Source organism: Somniosus microcephalus, chromosome 5 (assembly GCF_052327205.1).
Source record: "Somniosus microcephalus isolate GS21.2 chromosome 5, FLI_Smic_1.0, whole genome shotgun sequence".
In the NCBI taxonomy this organism is placed as follows: domain Eukaryota; kingdom Metazoa; phylum Chordata; class Chondrichthyes; order Squaliformes; family Somniosidae; genus Somniosus; species Somniosus microcephalus.
Genome location: NC_140991.1, coordinates 137,075,999 through 137,094,867, shown reverse-complemented (window position 1 = coordinate 137,094,867; position 18,869 = coordinate 137,075,999). Strand labels below are relative to the sequence as shown.

Below are 18,869 nucleotides of genomic sequence, written 5' to 3'. Positions count from 1 at the left end.
TTGTTGAGAAAACACAGTTGATATTGCAGATATAAAAACCTTTCCTCAGAATTGAACAGAATTTGCTTTACAGGTGAACAGCACTTAAGGAGGAACATTATGAAGGAACGAGGGGGCTATACCTTTTAATCTATTTTTCCAATCTACCTTAGCCAACTCGCCCCTCATACCTATGTAATTGGCTTTATTTAAGTTTAAGACTCTAGTTTTGGACTTTGAATTTTACATTAATTTGAGAGTGACTTGCCTATCATATTATGATCACTCTGCCCCAGAAGAACCTTTACTATGAGATTGCTAATTAACCCTCTCATTACACAATACAAGATCTAAAATAGCCCGTTCCCTGGTTGGTTCCATGACGTGTTGTTCTAGGAAACTGTCCCGAATGCATTCCATGAACTCGTCCTCCAGACTGCCTTTGCCAATTTGATTTGCACAGTCTATATGAAGATTAAAGTCCCCCACGATTATTGCATTACCTTTGTTACAAGCTCCTATTTCTTGATTATTATTCTGTCCAATGGTATAGCTACTGTTAGGGGGCCTATATGCTACTCCCACCAGTGTTTTGTGCCTCTTGTTATTCCTGATCTCCACCCATACTGATTCTACTTCCTGATCTTCCAAGCCAGGATCCTTTCTCTCTACCCCTTATGTCATCCTTTATTATCAGGTCTACCACTCTTCCTTTTCTGTTCTGCCTGTCTTTTCTGTGTCTCCTGCCGCTTAGTCAATTTCCTAACCAGGTCAATAATTTGCCTTCAATTCCATGCACTTCAACTTTAAGCTAACAGTTTACGAGGGACTTTATCAAATGCCTTCTGGAAGTCCGTATAAATAACATCCATAGACATTCCCCTGTCCACTACTTCAGTCACCGCTTCAAAAAATTCAATTAAGTTCGTCAGGCATGACCTACCCTTTACAAATCTCTCTGATCGGCTGAAAATTTTCAAGATATTCAGTCACTCTATCCTTAATTATAGACTCTAATAATTTCCCGACAACAGATGTTCGGCCAACTGGAGTATAATTCCCTAGTTTCCATCTCTCACCTTTCTTAAATAGTGGAGTCACATGCAAAATTTTCCAATCTAACGGAACGGTTCCCGAATCGAGAGAACTGTGGAAGATTATAGTTAGGGCAAATGCAATGTTCTCAACTACTTCCTTTAAAACCCTGGGATGGAAACCATGTCCTGGGGATTTAGTGACAATAGAGTCCCCGTCCCTGACTCAATATTAGTTTCCTTGGGATGTCCGGCATGCTATCCTCTTCCTCAACTGTAAATACTGACAAAGTAATTATTCAACATGTCCGACATTGCCTTATTTTCATTTACAGTATCACCATTACCAGTTTTCAAAGGGCCCACATTGCTCCTGACCACCCTCTTATTCCTAATATAATTGTAAAAATATTTTGTGTTGATCTTGATATCCCTTGCAAGTTACTTTTCATACTCCCATTTTGTTGCTCTCTCTGTTTTGTCACCTTTTCTTGTTCTTTGCATCGCTCCCAGTTGCCAGGATCTGTGCTAGTTTTTGCATGCTTTTTCTTTTAGTTTTATGTTGTCACTTACCTCTTTGGTTGTCCATGGCTGTTTTCCTTGGCAAGTAGAGCTCTTGCCCCTTAGAGGTATAAACTGGTTCTGTATCACATTAAATTCTTTTCTGAACACCTCCTATTGATCTTCTGTCATTTTACCCATTAATAGATTTGCCCAGTTTACTGTGGACAGACACTGTCTCATCGCATTGAAGTCAGCCGTATCGAAATCTAGAATCCTAGCTGTTTTGCATTTCTCCCTTTCAAGCACTATGTTAAACTCAATCATATTATGATAACTATTAGATAAATGTTCACGCACCGTTAGGCTGTTAACTGAATCTGGCTCATTACTAAATCTAATATGGGCTGCCCCCTTGTTGGTTCTAGGACATATTGTTTCAGAAAACTATCCTGAACACAATAAAGAAATTCACTACCTTTCTGACATGAGCTAGTCTGCTTATCCTGATCGATATGAATGTTAAAATCCCCCATTGAAACCACTCTGCCTTTGCTACATGCTACACACTCCTGTGATGCGCCTTGGGATGTTTTACTACATTAAAGGCACTATATAATTACAAGTTAGGGAGGCAATTCCAGAGCTAAGGGCTGGGCAGCTAAAAACACGGCCACCAATAATGGAGCAATTAAAATCGGGGATGCTCAAGAGGCCAGAATTAGAAGAGTGCAGATATCTCAGGGGTTGTGGGGCTGGAGGAGATTAGAGATAGAGAGGGGCGAGGACATGGAGGGATTTGACAATGACAATGAAAATTTTAAAATCAAGCCATTGCTTAACCAGGAACCAATGTAGGTCAGCGAGCACAGGGGTGATAGGTGAACAGGACTTGGCGTGAGTTAGGAGTCAGACAGCAGAGTTCTGGATGGCCTCAAGTTTACGGAGGGTAGAAAATGGGAGGCCGGCCAGGAGTGAGTTGGAATAGCCAAGTCTGGAGGTAACAAAGGCATGGATGAGGGTTTCAGCATCAGATGAGCTGAGGCAGGGGTGGAGTCGGGTGATATTACGAAGGTGGGAATAGGCGGTCTTAGTGATGGCACGGATGTGTGGTTGGAAGCTCATCTTGGGTTCAAATATGATACCAAGGTTGCAAACCGTCTAGTTCAGCTTCAGACAGTTGCCAGGGAGAGGGATGGAATCGGTGGCAAGAGAATGGAGTTTGTGGCAGGGACCGAAGACAATGGCTATGGTCTTCCCAATATTTAGTTGCAGGAAATTTCTGCTCATCCAGTACTGGATGTCAGACAAATAGTTTGACAATTTAGAGACAATGGAGGGGTCGAGAGAGGTGGTGGTGTGTGGAGTTGGGTGTCGTCAGCGTACATGTGGAAACTGACTGTTTTTGGATAATGTCGCTGATGAGCAATAGGAGTGGGGCCAAGGATAGATCCTTGAGGGACACCAAAGTCAATGGCGCAGGAGCAGGAAGAGAAGCCATTGCGGGTGTTTATCTGGCTATGACTGGATAGATGAGAATAGAACCAGGCGAGTGCAGCACCACCAAGCTGGACGATGGTGGAGAGGCGCATTGGAGAAGAATGGAGCGGTCAACCATGTCAAAGACTGCAGACAGGTCGAGAAGGACAAGGAGGGACAGTTTACCTTTGTCACAGTCACATAGGATGTCATTCGTGACTTTGATAAGAACCGTTTTGGTACTGTGGCAGGGGAGGAAACCTGATTGGAGGGATTCAAACATGGATTTGCAAGAACGAAGGGGGTCAAGGGTTGGTTTTTTGAGGGGTAATGAAACCAGATTTGGTGAGGGTGGAGAAGACAGGGCAGAGGGCGAGAGAACCCTGGGAAGTCTCTATCTTTATATTCCTTTACTAACCTGAAATAAATCAATTAATTTTCTATTATTATTTGTAGTTTAAAGATTTTGTTATTATATTGCTGCACTTATAATCATATACTCGTAAACCCTGTTGTAATATGCCCTGGGTAGATGTTAAAATGGAAGAAACCGAGGCATTTGGCTTCCCTTGACTAAAATTTCAAAAAAAGTGCTTCTCAACAAACTTATTAATAAAAGCAGATAAAATGTCTGTGGAAACAGCTGAAAGAATTCATGGAATTCCAGAGACTGAAAGAAGAGGCAAAGGAACTATGAGATTATCGTGGTCATTTGCTTTTTTAGAAGACTTGTTTTGGTATCTTACAACCATTAATATCTTATAATCATGTGCAAGAATTAAAAGTAAAAGTCTGTAATCATCAATTGTATGCAATGATAACCTGAGTTGTATGTGACATGTAACCCTTTTTATAATTAAAAATCTGTGAATAAGCTGAAACCAGACGGCCTGGGGCGAGAAAGAGAATTGCCATGTTTGAAGAGTGCAGCTAGCCTGCGAAGCAAAGGTCAGAAGTAGCTGCCACTGTGTTGGAATGTTGATATCTCCAGACATTAAAAACATAGGGCTAGAAATTCAGTGGGTGTTGCGCCCAGTTTCCGCCCAAAGAGGGCTTCTGCGCCACTAGAGGAGCTTGCGCTGATATTCAGCGCTGCGTTAATGCCGGCGGTAGCCGGTAGCGCCGACACCGATGACGTCATCGGTGTGCGCAGTGCCCCGGTTCCGCCCCGCCCCCCATATTTAGTTGCGGCCGCCTCTTCCGCAGCGGCCGCAAACAACGTTCAGCAACTGGGTCCGTCCTGCAGCCTTATTGGGGAGAGTTAAGGCGGAGGTGCGGCCGGCCGCTTTTTCGGCAGCCGCCTGCCCGCACCTCCTTCCCCGGCCTCCTCCACCACCCCCCCCGCGGCATTGCCGGCTGCTTTCCGGGAGCCCGGCACTAGCGAGCGGCGATCTCGGAGTTGCAGGCACCTCCCCCTTAAGAGAAGGAGGAAGGCCTGCAGTACCGCAGCCTGCCGCTCCGCAGCGGGTGGCGCTGCAGCACCTAGCGCGCCGAAATTCAGTTTCAGCGCCCCAAGCGGGGGCGGCCACACCCTTGAATTGCGGCCGGCTTCGACTTGGGGCGCTGAAACTGAATTTCCGGCGGGCGCACGTGGCTCCGCGCGCAGCGGTAACTTTTGGGCGCAAGCCAGCTGGCGGGCCCAAAGTGAATTTCTAGCCCATAGGCCTTTTGCAGCGAAAAGCAAGGCTACTATGGAGACATGTTGCTTTTGTATTGTCGTAAGTACCCCAGGTATAAGTCTTGATGATCAAAAACAGATGATGTAAGGGTGTCATAGAATAGAACCTGCGTAAACCAAAGTGTCATCTTTGATTGGATTTTGGGTTAGGACTGTAGGCCAGTGATTGGTTCAGGGCTCCATAGCTTTTGAAGGGGGCCCTCAGACACTTAGGTTGTAGAGGTATTCGGCAAAGAGCTTGGGAACATCCACCAGACGAGCCGAGGAGGGATTCGGGTTGGCGGAGGACCCACATGCATCACATCGGGTGGACGAGTGAGCCTAGAGGCCTGGGCCGACGGGGATGGGCTCGTGGAGATTGCGTCTTCTACCCAAGGCGTAACGAGTGATATAAACTTTGCTTGCGCCTCGTTTAACTACTGCTCAGATGCTGTAATGTATCAAGTCTCAATTACACTGAATAGAATATAATTACTGTCACTAATACAGGTCAAGTCGAATCTTTTGGAACTTAGGAGTGAAAGGGTTAAAAGACCCAGAAACTCTACAAATTGGCGACCGCAGAAGGACTTGACTAACGGTACCATTAATAAGTATTTTATTCAGTGAAACGGGGGTCCAAGGATCTGTGGTCCAGCTAGCTAACCTAGCGATCCAGGAAGGAAAACCTTGAGAGGTGTAGGGCTAATCGCTTACCGGTAGTTGAGTGATCGATTTGCTCAGCATGGCTAACCCGACAGATGTAGACTGTGCCAGGGATAAGGAACATGGGAAGGTGCTTCCTGCCACTGAATTGGTATCATTTCTCGCGAGTCCAGAAAGTGGCACGACTGAAAAGCGATCGGTTGGGTTCAGAGTCAAATTGGACAAAGGGAAGCATATATTGGCTTACGCAACCCACCTCTGCACGCAACTTGGAGACTTGAGAGACCAACAGGTGAGAGAGGAAAAGCATAAAGAGCAGGAGGGCCAGTGGGAGCTAGAGAGGGAAAAATATCTAAGCTGCATGCTAACCCATCTGAGAACTCAGCAAAGGAAGGAAAAAAACAGGGAATTAGGGAACAAGCGGCTGAGATGACGGTTCAAAAGGCAGAAAAAAGAAACGTGAAGTCTGTCTTGAAAGAAAGTGTCTGTTATGTTTGTTTTAGCTCCACCCACTTTTCTGTGCACAGAACTAAAAGTCATTTAGCCCTTTGTAGTCGTCTTGGATGTTGGGAGCATTTTTAACTGATATCTTTCCGACAAGCGTGTGCTGTTTTAAGTTTGTTCATTGATTTATGTATGTACACGTGTGTATTATTTGAGAGTTTTTGAGCCATGTTTTTGGTCTTTTGGTGGTTTAAACTGGGTGAGCAGAGAATATCACATAAAAATTTGGCACTTGCATTTCATAACCAATTACAGGGATCAATATTTCTATTTCCAAAAACTCTACAAGGGATTTAAGAAGACAGTTTGCAGTAGAGAAAAGAAGCCGGGGGTTATCTGTGCATTTTAGGATGATAGTGGGACCCAATAGCGCTTTATGTGGTCCAGTCAGTGAATAGTTAAATCAAGTTGTCAGCCATAGTCGTTCAAGTCTGCATCCCTTGGACTTAAGGGCCATACTATGCGGAACTGCCAGGGTGAGAGTGTTTGATGGTTTTCATGGGGACTTGGGCATAGAAGGTGGAAGTGAGGGGTGGTTGAGCAGATTGGTAGCTGCAGAAATGTCATGGTGAATGGAGGGCCAAAGGCTGGACAGTTGGGATTTTGAAATTGAATTGGGAGAGGTTTTTCCAGGGGCGAACACAGAAGGAAATAGGGTTGGGAGGGGGAAGGGGAATGTTGGTGGAGAGCGACACAAGGAAGTTATCAGAGATGGCTTATCTGTGATTGACACGATGGGAGTAGCGAAGCCACGTGAGATGGTAAGGTCAAGGGGGTGGCCGTGAACATAGTTAGGGAAGTTTATACGGAGGGAGAGATTAAGGGAGGATATGAGGGCAGTGAACTCAGAGGAGAGAGAGCATGGTGAATTAAGATGGAGGTTGAAATCACAGAGGATGAGAAGTTAGTCAGAGACTTAGGGAGGAAAGCAGTGAAGATGTCTCCATGAGAACAATTTTATGGTACTTGAGTGGGCGGTAGAAAACAAGATTTTAAATGAGAAGGGAGAAGGGTGGAACAAGGTGAGATGCTCAAAGGAGGAGAAGGTGCCAGAGGAGTAGAGGGACAGACCAAGGTGTGATTTGGTGATAAGAGCCACACCGACACTGCGACGGTCTGTGCAGGGTTGGTGGTGGAAGGTATAGCCAGGTGGGGAGGCTTCATTTAAGGGTAAGGAGTCATCACCCCTCAGCCAGGTTTCCGTCAAGGCCATGATATCGATGCAATCATCCACGATAAGCTCATGGATCGCAAGGGCCTTATTCACAAGTGAACAGACATTCTGGAGGGAGATGCGGCGAGGGGCTGTGTTAGCTGATCCACTGGCAGAGTTCACAGGGTCAGCACTGGGAGGGGCGAGTTGGATGGGTAGGAGATTGGCAACATTAGCCACCTGTGGGTGTGATGGGCAGGAAAGTCGGAGAGAAATTAGGGTGGGGCAGTTGGGGTTGCTGTTCGTAAGGAGGCAGCGACGGGTGCCTCGATGGGCCCTTCGGAGAATGCCAGGAGAGGCACAGAGGGAAGCTTTAGGCTCATCTAAGAGGGAGTCAAGCCTGGGGTGGCAGCAGGAAAGTAGGAAGATCGAGGCGCGCTGAAGGGTTGTGTAGGGATTTGAGAGGGCAGAGTACCGGAGAGGGGAAAAATGAAAGGAGCATGACAACAGGAGAGGAGAGTCTAGGAGGGGCAAAGAGAAAAGAAGTAAAAAAAAAGGGAGAAAAAAGTGCAAAAAGTGATGGGCTCGGGTCCGGAGCGGCAGGCAAAACGCGCACATGAATGGACAGAGGGAAAACTCAAAGTTACATCGACCTGGTTACGTTCCATTTATTAGGATACAAATATCCTGGTAGCAAACTGGGAAGAAAGAGAAGACAACAACAACTTGTATTTATATAGCACCTTTAACATAGTAAAATGTCCCAAGGCACTTCACAGGAGTATTTTAAGGCAAAAAATTTGACACCGAGCCACATAAAGATAAATTAAGGCAGGTGACCAAAAGCTTGGTCAAAGATGTAGGTTTTAAGGAGCATCTTAAAGGAGGAAAGAGAGGTAAAGAGGTGGAGAGGTTTAGGGAGGGAATTCCAGAGCTTAGGGCCTAGGCAACAGAAGGCACGGCCACCAATGGTTGAGTGATTATAATCAGGGATGCTCAAGAGGGCAGATTTAGAGGAGCGCAGGTATCTCTGGGGGTTGTGGGGTTGAAGGAGATTACAGATATAGGGAGGGGCGAGGCCATGGAGGGATTTGAAAACAAGGATGAGAATTTTGAAATCGAGACGCTGCTTAACTGGGAGCCAATGTAGGTCAGCGAGCACAGGGGTGATGGACGAACAGGACTTGGTGCGAGTTAGGACACGAGCAGCCGAGTTTTGGATGACCTCAAGTTCACGTAGAGTAGAATGTGGGAGGCCAGCCAGGAGTGTGTTGGAATAGTCAAGTCTACAGGTAACAAAAGCATGGATGAGGGTTTCAGCAGCGGATGAGCAGAGGCAAGGGCAGAGACGGGCAATGTTATGGAGGCAGAAATAGGCAGTCTTTGTTATGCTGCGGATATGTGGTCGGAAGCTCATTTCAGGGTCAAATATGATACCAAGGTTGTGAACAGTGCGGTTCAGCCTCAGGCAGATGTTAGGGAGAGGGATGGAGTCAGTAGCTAGGGAACAGAGTTTGTGGCGGGGACCGAAAACAATGGCTTTAGTCTTTCCAATATTTAATAGGAGAAAATTTCTGCTCATCCAGTACTGTATGTCGGACAAGCAATCTGACAATTTAGAGACTGTGGAGGGGTCGAGAGAAGAGGTAGTGAGGTAGAGCTGGGTCTCGTCAGCGTACATGTGGAAACTGACGCTGTGTTTTTGGATGATGTCGCCAAGGGGGCAACATGTAGATGAGAAATAGGAGGGGGCCAAAGATAGATCCTTGGGGGATACCAGAGGTAACGATGCGGGAGTGGGAAGAGAAGCAATAACAGGTGAATCTCTGGCTACGATTAGATAGATAAGAATGGAACCAGGCGAGTGCAGTCCCACCCAGCTGGACGACGGTGGAGAGGCGTTGGAGAAAGATGGAGTGGTCAACCGGTGTCAAAGGCTGCATACAAGTCGAGCAGGACGAGGAGGGATAGTTTACCTTTGTCACAGTCACAAAGGATGTCATTTGTGACTTTGATGAGAGCCGTTTTGGTACTGTGGCAAGGTCGGAAACCTGATTGGAGGGATTCAAACATGGAATTGTGGGAAAGATGTTCATGGATTTGGGAGGCAACAACACGTTCAAAGACTTTGGAGAGGAAAGGGAGGTTGGAGATGGGGCGGTAGTTTGCAAGGGCAGAGGGGTCAAGGATTGTTTTTTTGAGGAGAGGGCTGATGACGGCAGATTTGAGGGAGAGGGGGACAGTACCGGAGAACGACGAACCGTTAACAATGTCAGCTAACATGGGAACCAGAAAAAGGAAGTTGGGTGGGAATAAAGTCGAGGGAGCAGGAAGTGGGTCTCATAGACAAGATGAGTGCGCAGAGATCATGAGGGGAGGTCAGAGAGAAATTGGAGAAAGGTGTGAATTCAGGGCGCGGGCAGGGGGGAACCTTAAGAGGAAGGTTGGCCCGGTGGGAAGGGAAGTGGCAGAGGCAGCTGAACGGATGGTCTCAATCTTAGAGACGAAGAAGTCCATGAGCTCCTCACACTTGTTATCGGAGGTAAGGGTGAAGTAGACAGGAGAGAGGGGTTTAACAAGATCATTAGCAGTAGAGAATAGGAGTCAGGGTTTATTTTTGCATTCCAGAATGATTCTGGAATAATGAGCAATTTTGGCAGATGAGAGCAGGACCTGATAATGCTTTATGTGGTCCAGCCAGATCTGGCGGTGAATGGCTAAACCAGTGGTCCGTCATATCTGTTCAAGTCTGTGTCCCTAAGATGGGAGCCTTACCAGAGGGAACGGCCAGGGTGACAGGGAGTAATTGTTTTAGTAGGGACTAGGGCAAAGGTGGTGGTGAGGGTATGGGTGAGCAGATCGATAGCTGCAGAAATGTCATGATGGATGGAGGGACAGTTGGGACTTCGTAAATGCAGTTGCAAGAGAATTGGGTGAGTTTTTTTTTCCCGGGGTGGACACAGAAGGAAGTAGGGTTTGGGGGGATGGTAGAAGGAGGATGTGGGTGGAGAGCGATACGAGGAAGTGGTCAGAGATGGCCTTATCTGCAACTGACACGATGGGAGTAGCGAGCCCACGAGAAATGGCAAAGTCGAGGGGGTGGCCGTGAATATGGGTTGGGGAATTTACATGGGGGGAGAGATTAAGGGAGGCTAGTGAACTCAGAGGAGAGAGCATGATGAATTGAGATGGAGGTTGAAATTACCGAGGGTGTGAAGTCATTCGGTGCAGAGGCTGAGGGAGGAGAGCAGTGAAGATATCTCGGTAATAAAATTTTTATGGTACTTGGGTGGGCGGTAGAGAACAAGGATTTTAAATGAGAACTGAGAGAGGTGGAATAAGGCGCGATGCTCAAAGGAAGAGAAAGTGCCAGAGGAATAGGGGGACAGACCAAGGTGTGATTTGGTGAGGAGAACCACACCGCCACCACAGCAGTCTGAGCAGCGCATGTGGTGGAAGGTATAGCCAGGTGGAGAGGCTTCATTTAAGGATAAGGTGTCATCACCCCTCAACCAAGTTTCCATCGGGGCCATGATGTCAATGCAATCATCCACAATAAGCTCATGGATGGCAAAGGCCTTGTAGGGGGTAGTCCAGAGTTAAAGTCAGAGGTCCCGTGATGGGATAAAATTGACGTAGGTAGGGTGGAGTTGTCATGGAGCATCGACGAACTGTTGTTCAAGTTCGGCGACAGGTGTGGCGGACAAGTGAAGTCCAGAAGCTATTTGAAGGGCAGAGTATCAGAGGACGCACTGCTGGAGGGATTTAGCTTTTCACGCACTCTCAGTATCCTATATATGTCTTTGCTTTCTCTCATTAGGCCTTATTTTGTCTCCTATGCATTTCACTGCTGCACTTTAACCAATTCCTGATCCCCACCGTAGCACTTTACAGCTCATTCTATGTCTTTTCCTTTGTGTGTGGAATCCTGTTCATCTGTAATTTCTCTCAGTTCTGAAAAAAGGTTTTATACCGGAAGCGTTAATGGTCTCATGTTTTCTCGGCAGACTCGCTGCCTGATCTACTGAGTATCTGTTTACTGTTTTTGGTGCAGAGACTGGTGGTGTTTTGTAGGTAAACAAAGCAGTCTTGCTAACGGATCAGATATGGGGGAGGAAAGTCAGAGTAAAGCAATACACCAAGATTCTGTACCTCTAACCTGAAGTGCCAAATTGGAAAGGTTAATGGGGTTGAGGACAGAGAAGCTTAAAATGTATTTCACTGGTATGGTCTAAACTGTTGTAAACAAGACTGGTTCTGTATAGTTATTTGTCTGCAACACAATAGAAACTACTACAAATAGCAATATTTTATTAGAACTATTATAAACGTCAAAACTTACCATGTCCTCCCGCCCAAAGAACGTATATACAGCATACAGGTAATAATCAAATAGTTGTGACATACAGTGGATTACATCAAAAGCAATTGGTTTCAGGATATTCATCATTTGCATGTATTTCCCTAGAAACAAAATGAAAAGGAAATTATATAAACAAAAAACAATTGGGTCTAAAAACAAACTTTTTTCCCCAATTGTTTCTCTCACATTGACACAGTAACATTGATTTAATAGCCAGACGATAATGAGAAACAAAAACATAAAGGGAAAAGGTTTCTGATCACCACATTATAGGAAAGATGTGATTGTACTAGATAGGGTACTGAGGAGACTTATGAGGATGTTGCCAGGACTGGAAAATTTTAGAAAGAAAGATTGGATAGGCTGGGGATGCTTTCTTTGTAGCAGAGGATGCTGAGGGGAGACTTAATTGTGGTGTACAAAATTATGAGGGGCCTAGATAGAGCAGATAGGAAGGGCTTATTTCTCTTAGCAGAGAAGTCAATAACTAGGGACATAGATTTGAAGTAATTGGTAGAAGGATTAGAGGGGAGCTGAGGAGAACTATTTTCACCCAGAGGGTGGTGGGGGTCTGGAACTCACTGCCTGAAAGGGTGGCAGAGGCAAAAACCCTGATCACATTTAAAAAGTATAATCACTTGAGGTGCTGTAACCTACAAGGCTACGAACCAAGAGCTGGAAAGTGGGATTAGATTGGATAGCTCTTTTTGGACTCCTTCTGTGCTGTAAATTTCTATGATTCTACGTTTCCAGTGGCTGAAGGGTCAATAACCAGAGCGCAGATTTAAGGGAATTGGCAAAAGAACTTTTTTACACAACGAGTGGTTAGGATTTGGAATGCACTGCCCAAAAGGATGGTGGAAACCGATTCAATTAATAGCTTTCAAAAGGGAATTGGATAAATGGGATATGGGGAAAGAGCAGGGAGTGGAACTAACTGGATTGCTCGATGGCCTCCTTCTGTGCTGTACTATTCTATGATTCTAAGTCAGTAAAAACATGCAACTAGGATACTAGAATTGCCTTATTTCAGCCAACAAGATTCAGAGTATCCACTTCAGATATCAACTTGGCTCACATGTCAGAACGCCATGTCAGTTAGAATGTTTTCGACTCGAGCCCCAAACCAGGACAGGGGAATGCTGCACTGTTAAAGGTTTCCTGCTTCAGATAACTGATTACCTCCCCATTTGCCTATTCTGGTAGTTTAGGGGACATTAAAATATCCTAGAGCATTATTTGATGAACAGAAAGTTCAACCAGTTCCCAGCCAAACTTTTTCTCTCAACGAATACCAAATAGCAGACTAACTGGTCATTCGTAAGAATATAAGAAAAAGGAGTAGGCCAATCGGCCCTTCGAGCCTGCTCTGCCATTCAATAAGATCATTGCTGATCTTCGACCTCAACTTCACCTTCCCACACTATCCCCATAGTATCCAAAAATCTATCGACCTCTGTTCTGAACGTACACAACGACTGAGCATCCACAGCTCTCTGGGGTAGAGATTTCCAAAGACACACAACCCTCTGAGTGAAGACATTTCTCCTCATCTCAGTCCTAAATGGCAGAACCCTTACTGTGAGATTGTGACCCCCTAGTTCTAGACTCCCCAGCCAGGGGAACATCCTCCCAGCAGCTATCCTGTCAAGCCTTTTAAGAATTTTATATGATTCAATGAGATCACCTCTCATTCTTCTAAACGCTAGGGAATATAGGCTTAGTCTACTCAATCTCTCCTCATAGGACAATCCCCTCATCCCAGGAATCAAATTAGTGAACTTTTGTTGCACTCCCTTTAAGGCAAGTATATCCTTCCTTAGGTAAGGAGACCTAACTGTACACAATATTCAAGGTGTGGTCTCACCAAGGCCCTATATAACTGCAGTAAGACTTTACTTTTATACTCCAATTCCTTTGTAATAAAGGCCAACATACTATTTGCTTTCTGCACCTGCATGTTAACTTTGTGATTTGTCTGAATACCAACATTTCCCAATCTCTCACCATTTAAAAAATATTCTGCTTTTGTATTTTTCCTACCAAAGTGGATAACTTCACATTTCTCCACATTATATTCCACCTGCCATGTTCTTGCCCACGCACTTAACATGTCTATATCCCTTTGCACCCTCTTTGTGTCCACCTCACAGCTTACTTTCCACCTAATTTTGTATTGTCAGCAAACTTGGATACATTACACTCGGTCCCCTCATCTAAGTCATTGATATAAATTATAAGTAGCTGAGGCCCAAGCACTGATCCTTGCGGTACCCCACTAATTACAACCTGCCAACCCGAAAATGACCTGTTTATTCCTACTCTCTGTTTTCTGTCCGCTAACCAATCCTCAATCCATGCTAATATATTACCCCAACCCCATGAGCCCTAATTTTGTGTAATAACTTCTTGTATGGCACCTTATTGAATGCTTTCTGAAAATCCAAATATACTACATCCACTGGTTCCCCATTATCTATCCTGCTAGTTACAACCTTAAAAAACTGGAACAGATTTATAAATCCGTGCTGACTCTGCCCAATCATATTATGATTTTCTAAGTGCTCGGTTACTAAGTCCCTAATAATAGATTCTAGCATTTTCCCTACTACTGATGTCAAGCCAACTGGTCTATAGGTTCGTTTTCTCTCTCCCTCCTTTCTTGAATAGCGGGGTTACTTTTGCTACCTTTCAATCCACAGGGCCTGTTCTAGAATCTAGGGAATTCTGGAAGATCAAAACCAATGCATCCACTATCTCTGTAGCCACCTCTTTCAAAACCCTAGGATGTAGGCGATCAGGTCCAGGGGATTTGTCGACTTTTAGTCCCATTAATTTCTGAGCACAATTTCTTTACTATACTAATTTAATGTAACTGCTATTTGTGGAACAATGCTGGTGCAGAATGACTGCCTCATTTGCTGACAGAGCAGTCATGACTTCTAAAGTGATAATTTGTGTGAAACATTTTGAGATGATTCAAAGTACTAAGACAGTTAACAACGCTTGCATTTATCAAGGGTTCTGAAATTGAAGCTATAGTATTCTATAGCTCCAGTCCAGTTCCAAGGTCATCCCATCCTCTGTCGTCGAGTTACAGTATGCAGACGACGCTTGCGTCTGCGCTCACTCGGAGGTCGAATTCCAAACCATCGTCAACACCTTCACTGAAGCGTACGAGAGCACGGGCCTTACACTAAACATCCATAAGACAAAAGTCCTCTACCAACCTGCCCCCCCCCCCCCGGATTATCAAAATTCACGACAAGGCCTTGGACAATGTTGACCACTTTCCATACCTCAGGAGCCTACTGTCAACAAGGGCAGACGTCGATGACGAAGTCCAACACCGCCTTCAGTGTGCCAGTGCAGCCTTCAGTCGCCTGAGGAAGAGTGTGTTTGAAGACCAGGACCTCAAACCCGGCACTAAGCTCATGGTCTACGAGACATGGACCATGTACAGCAGGCACCTCAAAGTGCTGGAGAGGTACCACCAATGCTGCCTCCGCAAGATCCTGCAAATTCATTGGCAGGATAGGCGCACCAATGTCAGTGTTCTCACTCAGGCCAACATCCCCAGCATCCAAGCTTTGACCACGCTCAATCAGCTCCGATGGACGGGTCACATCGTCCGCATGCCCGATACGCGACTCCCAAAACAAGCGCTTTACTCGGAGCTCCAACACGGCAAGAGAGCTCCAGGTGGGCAGAGGAAACGCTTCAAGTACACCCTCAAAGCCTCCTTGAAAAAGTGTAACATCCCCACCGACACCTGGAAATCCCTGGCCCAAGACCGCACAAAGTGGAGGAGAAGCATCCGGGAAGGCGCCGAACACCTCGAGTCTCTTCGCCGGGAGCAAGCAGAAGCCAAGCGCAAGGAACGCACGTCAACCCAAGCACCCCACCCACCCGCCCCTTCAACCACCGTCTGACCCACCTGTGACAGAGACTGTAGGTCCCGCATTGGACTAGTCAGTCACCTGTGAACTCATTTTTAATGTGGAAGCAAGTCATCCTCAGTTCCTGAGGGACTGCCTAAGAAGAAAAGATAGTATTCTAGTAATTAGACACTAAATATTGATAATAATGAAGATCGATCATTTAAGAAAATAGATAACCTGGTGGTGCAGAGGAAAGAACATAGTTCTATCATTTTTGGGATTTAATTGAGCACAGAAGGACCCAAGTTTCCTCTCTCTGACAGCTGTAAGGGTTAAGTGAAATGAGATTGGACAATCTCAGACCAATTCTTAATGGCATAATCAGTGCACAGTTTAGCATGAACTGAATCTCATACAAAGACATCCAACATCAAAAATGGAAATGTAGTATGAGACGTTCTTGAGTTAGGTTAGTGTGGATAGAAGTTTATCCCTAATTCAACCTGTACTGTACCTGCTCTGAAAACAGGGATGTAAACATTAGGAAAGAAAATGTTCCTTTCTCTCAGCTTAGTGAGCAGAAAATTAATAACCCTCAAAAATAAATGTATAAAGCATATACTTTAAGAAAATAAAACTATTCATTCTGATTTAAAGAATTCAAATACAGTTAAAACAATTAAGTTATGATGGTAGACCCTGCTTCATTCAATAGTAAATGCAATTCTTTAAAAGCACAATTTCTGGAATTTAAAGCAGTCAGAAGGCACTTGAAGGTTAAAATAACCAGCCCCACAGCCTCCTGTTTTTAGCACAGTTTTGCCAATTCCTGTACAAGCATGGTCAAATTACAGATGGTAGATAAACGGCACGACATTCATCCTAGTAAAATGGGCAAGCTGGCGGTGAAAGAGTGACAGGCGCTGGCAGCTCGGCCAAATAATGTTAAATGAGGTCCAAGGCCCAATTTCAGGCTGGCCTCAGGCCTCCTAGCTGGGGAGTGAGCTTTGTGTGCAGCACCCATTTCAGGCTCGAAAACAGCCAAAAGGAATTTCCACCACATTATCTTGAGAGAAAGACACAGACCGTGCAGCAAAAAGGAGAGCTATAAACAGCAAAAAGCATCTAATATTTATCTTGTTGTCCGATCGGCTCTGACCATGCAGGTATCAATCAACACCAACAAGTCATCCTGGAATCTGCAACAGATACACATCCGCTGACGGTTCTGCAATCCTAAATGATTCACTGTATGACCATCATCCTCTCTGCTTTTCCCCCCAAGCATGCAGTATCTACCTATTAAGAGTTTCTTTTTCTATCTCCAGACTACCTTGGTCCACTTTTCTGCACTTTCCCAATAACCCTCATCCACCCAATCCATGTTATTCTTGTGCTCATCTCTTCCCTTCAATTTTTCCATGTGAAAAAACAAAGAATTTGCATTTTGTAGTGCCTTTCATGACCTCGGATGTCCCAAAGCACTTTACAGCTAATTAAGTACTTTTGATGTGTAGTCACTATTGTAATGTAGCAAACATGGCAGCCAATTTAGGCACAGCAAGCTTCCACAAACAGCAATGAGATAATGACCAGTTAATCTGTTTTTTTTAGTGATGTTGGTTGAGGGATAAATATTGGCCAGGACACCGGGGACAGCTCCCCTGCTCTTCTTCGAAATAGTGTCCTGGGATCTTATACGTCCACCTTGGAGGACAGATGGGCCTTGGTTTAGGAACATAGGAACAGGTGTCGGCCATTCAGCCCCTCGAGTTTCTTCCGTCATTCAATGAGATCACGGCTGATCTGTATCTTAACTTAATCCACCTGCCTTGGCGCCAGGTCCTTTTATACCCAGTTGTCTAGCAAAAAACTATTGATCGCAGATTTAAAATTATTAATGGTTAACGTCTTATCCGAAAAATGGTACCTCCGACAGTGCAGCAAGCCCTCAGTGCAGTAGTGCAGTGTCAGCCCGGATTATGTGCTTAAGTCTCTACAGTGGGACTTGAACCCACACCTATGACTCAGAGGCAAGTGTGCAACCACTGAGTCAAGGCTGACACGTGACAGTGTGAATGTTGGAGGAAACTGAAGAGATAGGGAGGTGTACAAACAAACATGAGAAACAGATAACATAGGAGAGTAAGAACAGTCAGAAAAAGTGGAAAAATATTTTTTACATGTTAAATGGTGGAAAGGCTGAGCAAGAGAAAAGTGAGAGGGGGAGGGGGAGAGACACTCTGCTGGGATGGTGATCGGACACATGTCACAGGGGCTAAACCACCTTACATTACAAAATGTTAAATTCTTCAACTCACTGAGCAATGGCATAAGATTCACTGCAATAAAGAACTTGTTCCAGATTTCATGCTTTACCATCACAACAAATGTATGAAACATATAGTAAGAATCTAGCTCTAAGCTTAATACATGGTTTGCTGCGAGTTAACTGGTTTCCGCTGGAGGGCAGTAGGGGTGCTAAAAATGGAACCAGTACACCTGGGCTATGGATTGGAAAATTAGCAATTATATCACACTTCTCATCTCTGGAACAATGGGTTGTCATGATCAGCGAGCAATTTCATTATCTGGATGGAACGCTGATGAGACAACCTCTGGGTTACTGGAGCTAACAATATCATTAACATTTTCATTTTATGCACGTTCTAAAAAGCACTTAACCACATCAGCATGCAGGATAAAGAAAGTATCACCCTTGGGAATAGCGCAATATACAAATATCAACAGCAAATGTCAGGAAGCAACAAATTCATAAACCCTTTGGGTTTGGCTTCCCAATTTCAGTGAATAATTTTGCGCCTAATTCCGCTTTCTTTGTCTAGAATATTATTAAACCTTATATATCAAAAGGAGACAACTTGCAACCTTGAGCATAAAAATGTCCCCAGACACTTCACAGAGGAAGAAAGGACTGGAAACATTTGTGGAGATTGAGAAAAGCTACCAAAGGTTTGGTGGAACAGATGGGTCTCGAGGAAGCTTTGAAAAGCAGAGAAATAGAGAGGTGGAGGGGTTTAGGCAGGGTTTCAATTGTCCAAGACCGCTTAAAACTCTGCCATAAACGGTGAAGGGGGTGGCGGGAAGAAGATGCACAGAAGGTTACAGAGCCAGAGCATTGGAAGGCACAGGTGAGAATGCAAGACTAGAGAAATTTGCAGAGGTAGGGTAGGCTGGATGAGGTTGTGGAGAGTGTTATGGATGAGTATGAGGATTTTAAATTCAAATTCAAAGAAGAACCTTGACAAGGTACAGACTTAGCGAACATAGCCTAGCGATCGAAAAAGGCAGACACAGGCAGACCAGGCTGCCAAGAGAAGACAGGATATGCTCTCACTGCAGTCAGGGAGTAGTTGAGACAGAGATGCACTTCCTCACAGCCTGTGGAAAATATCAGGGCATCAGAGAGAATTTCTATCAAAAATTCTCACAAATATGCCCTGAATTCAGAAATCTGACTGACAACCAAAAACTCCCATTCCTACTGGGGGAGGAGAGAAGCTGTGTAACACTGGCGGCACACTATGTTACAGCTTGCCATGAACAGAGGGACAACCAGTAAACTAAGACAAGAGTATATATAAACAAGGCGAAAATATATTTATAAACTCAGGGATATACCTGTTTATAC

General features: G+C 45.0%; 1 protein-coding gene across 2 annotated transcripts in view; it reads right to left on the bottom strand.

Moving 5' to 3' along the window:
• vps50 (VPS50 EARP/GARPII complex subunit) overlaps positions 1-18,869 on the bottom strand; it is a 317,917-nt gene that overhangs the window by 78,625 nt on the left and 220,423 nt on the right. For both annotated transcript variants that reach the window (XM_085988277.1, XM_085988278.1), the window contains one exon: positions 11,316-11,437. In XM_085988277.1, coding sequence (XP_085844403.1) covers positions 11,316-11,437 — 122 coding nt within the window. The remainder of the gene's footprint in view (positions 1-11,315; positions 11,438-18,869) is intronic.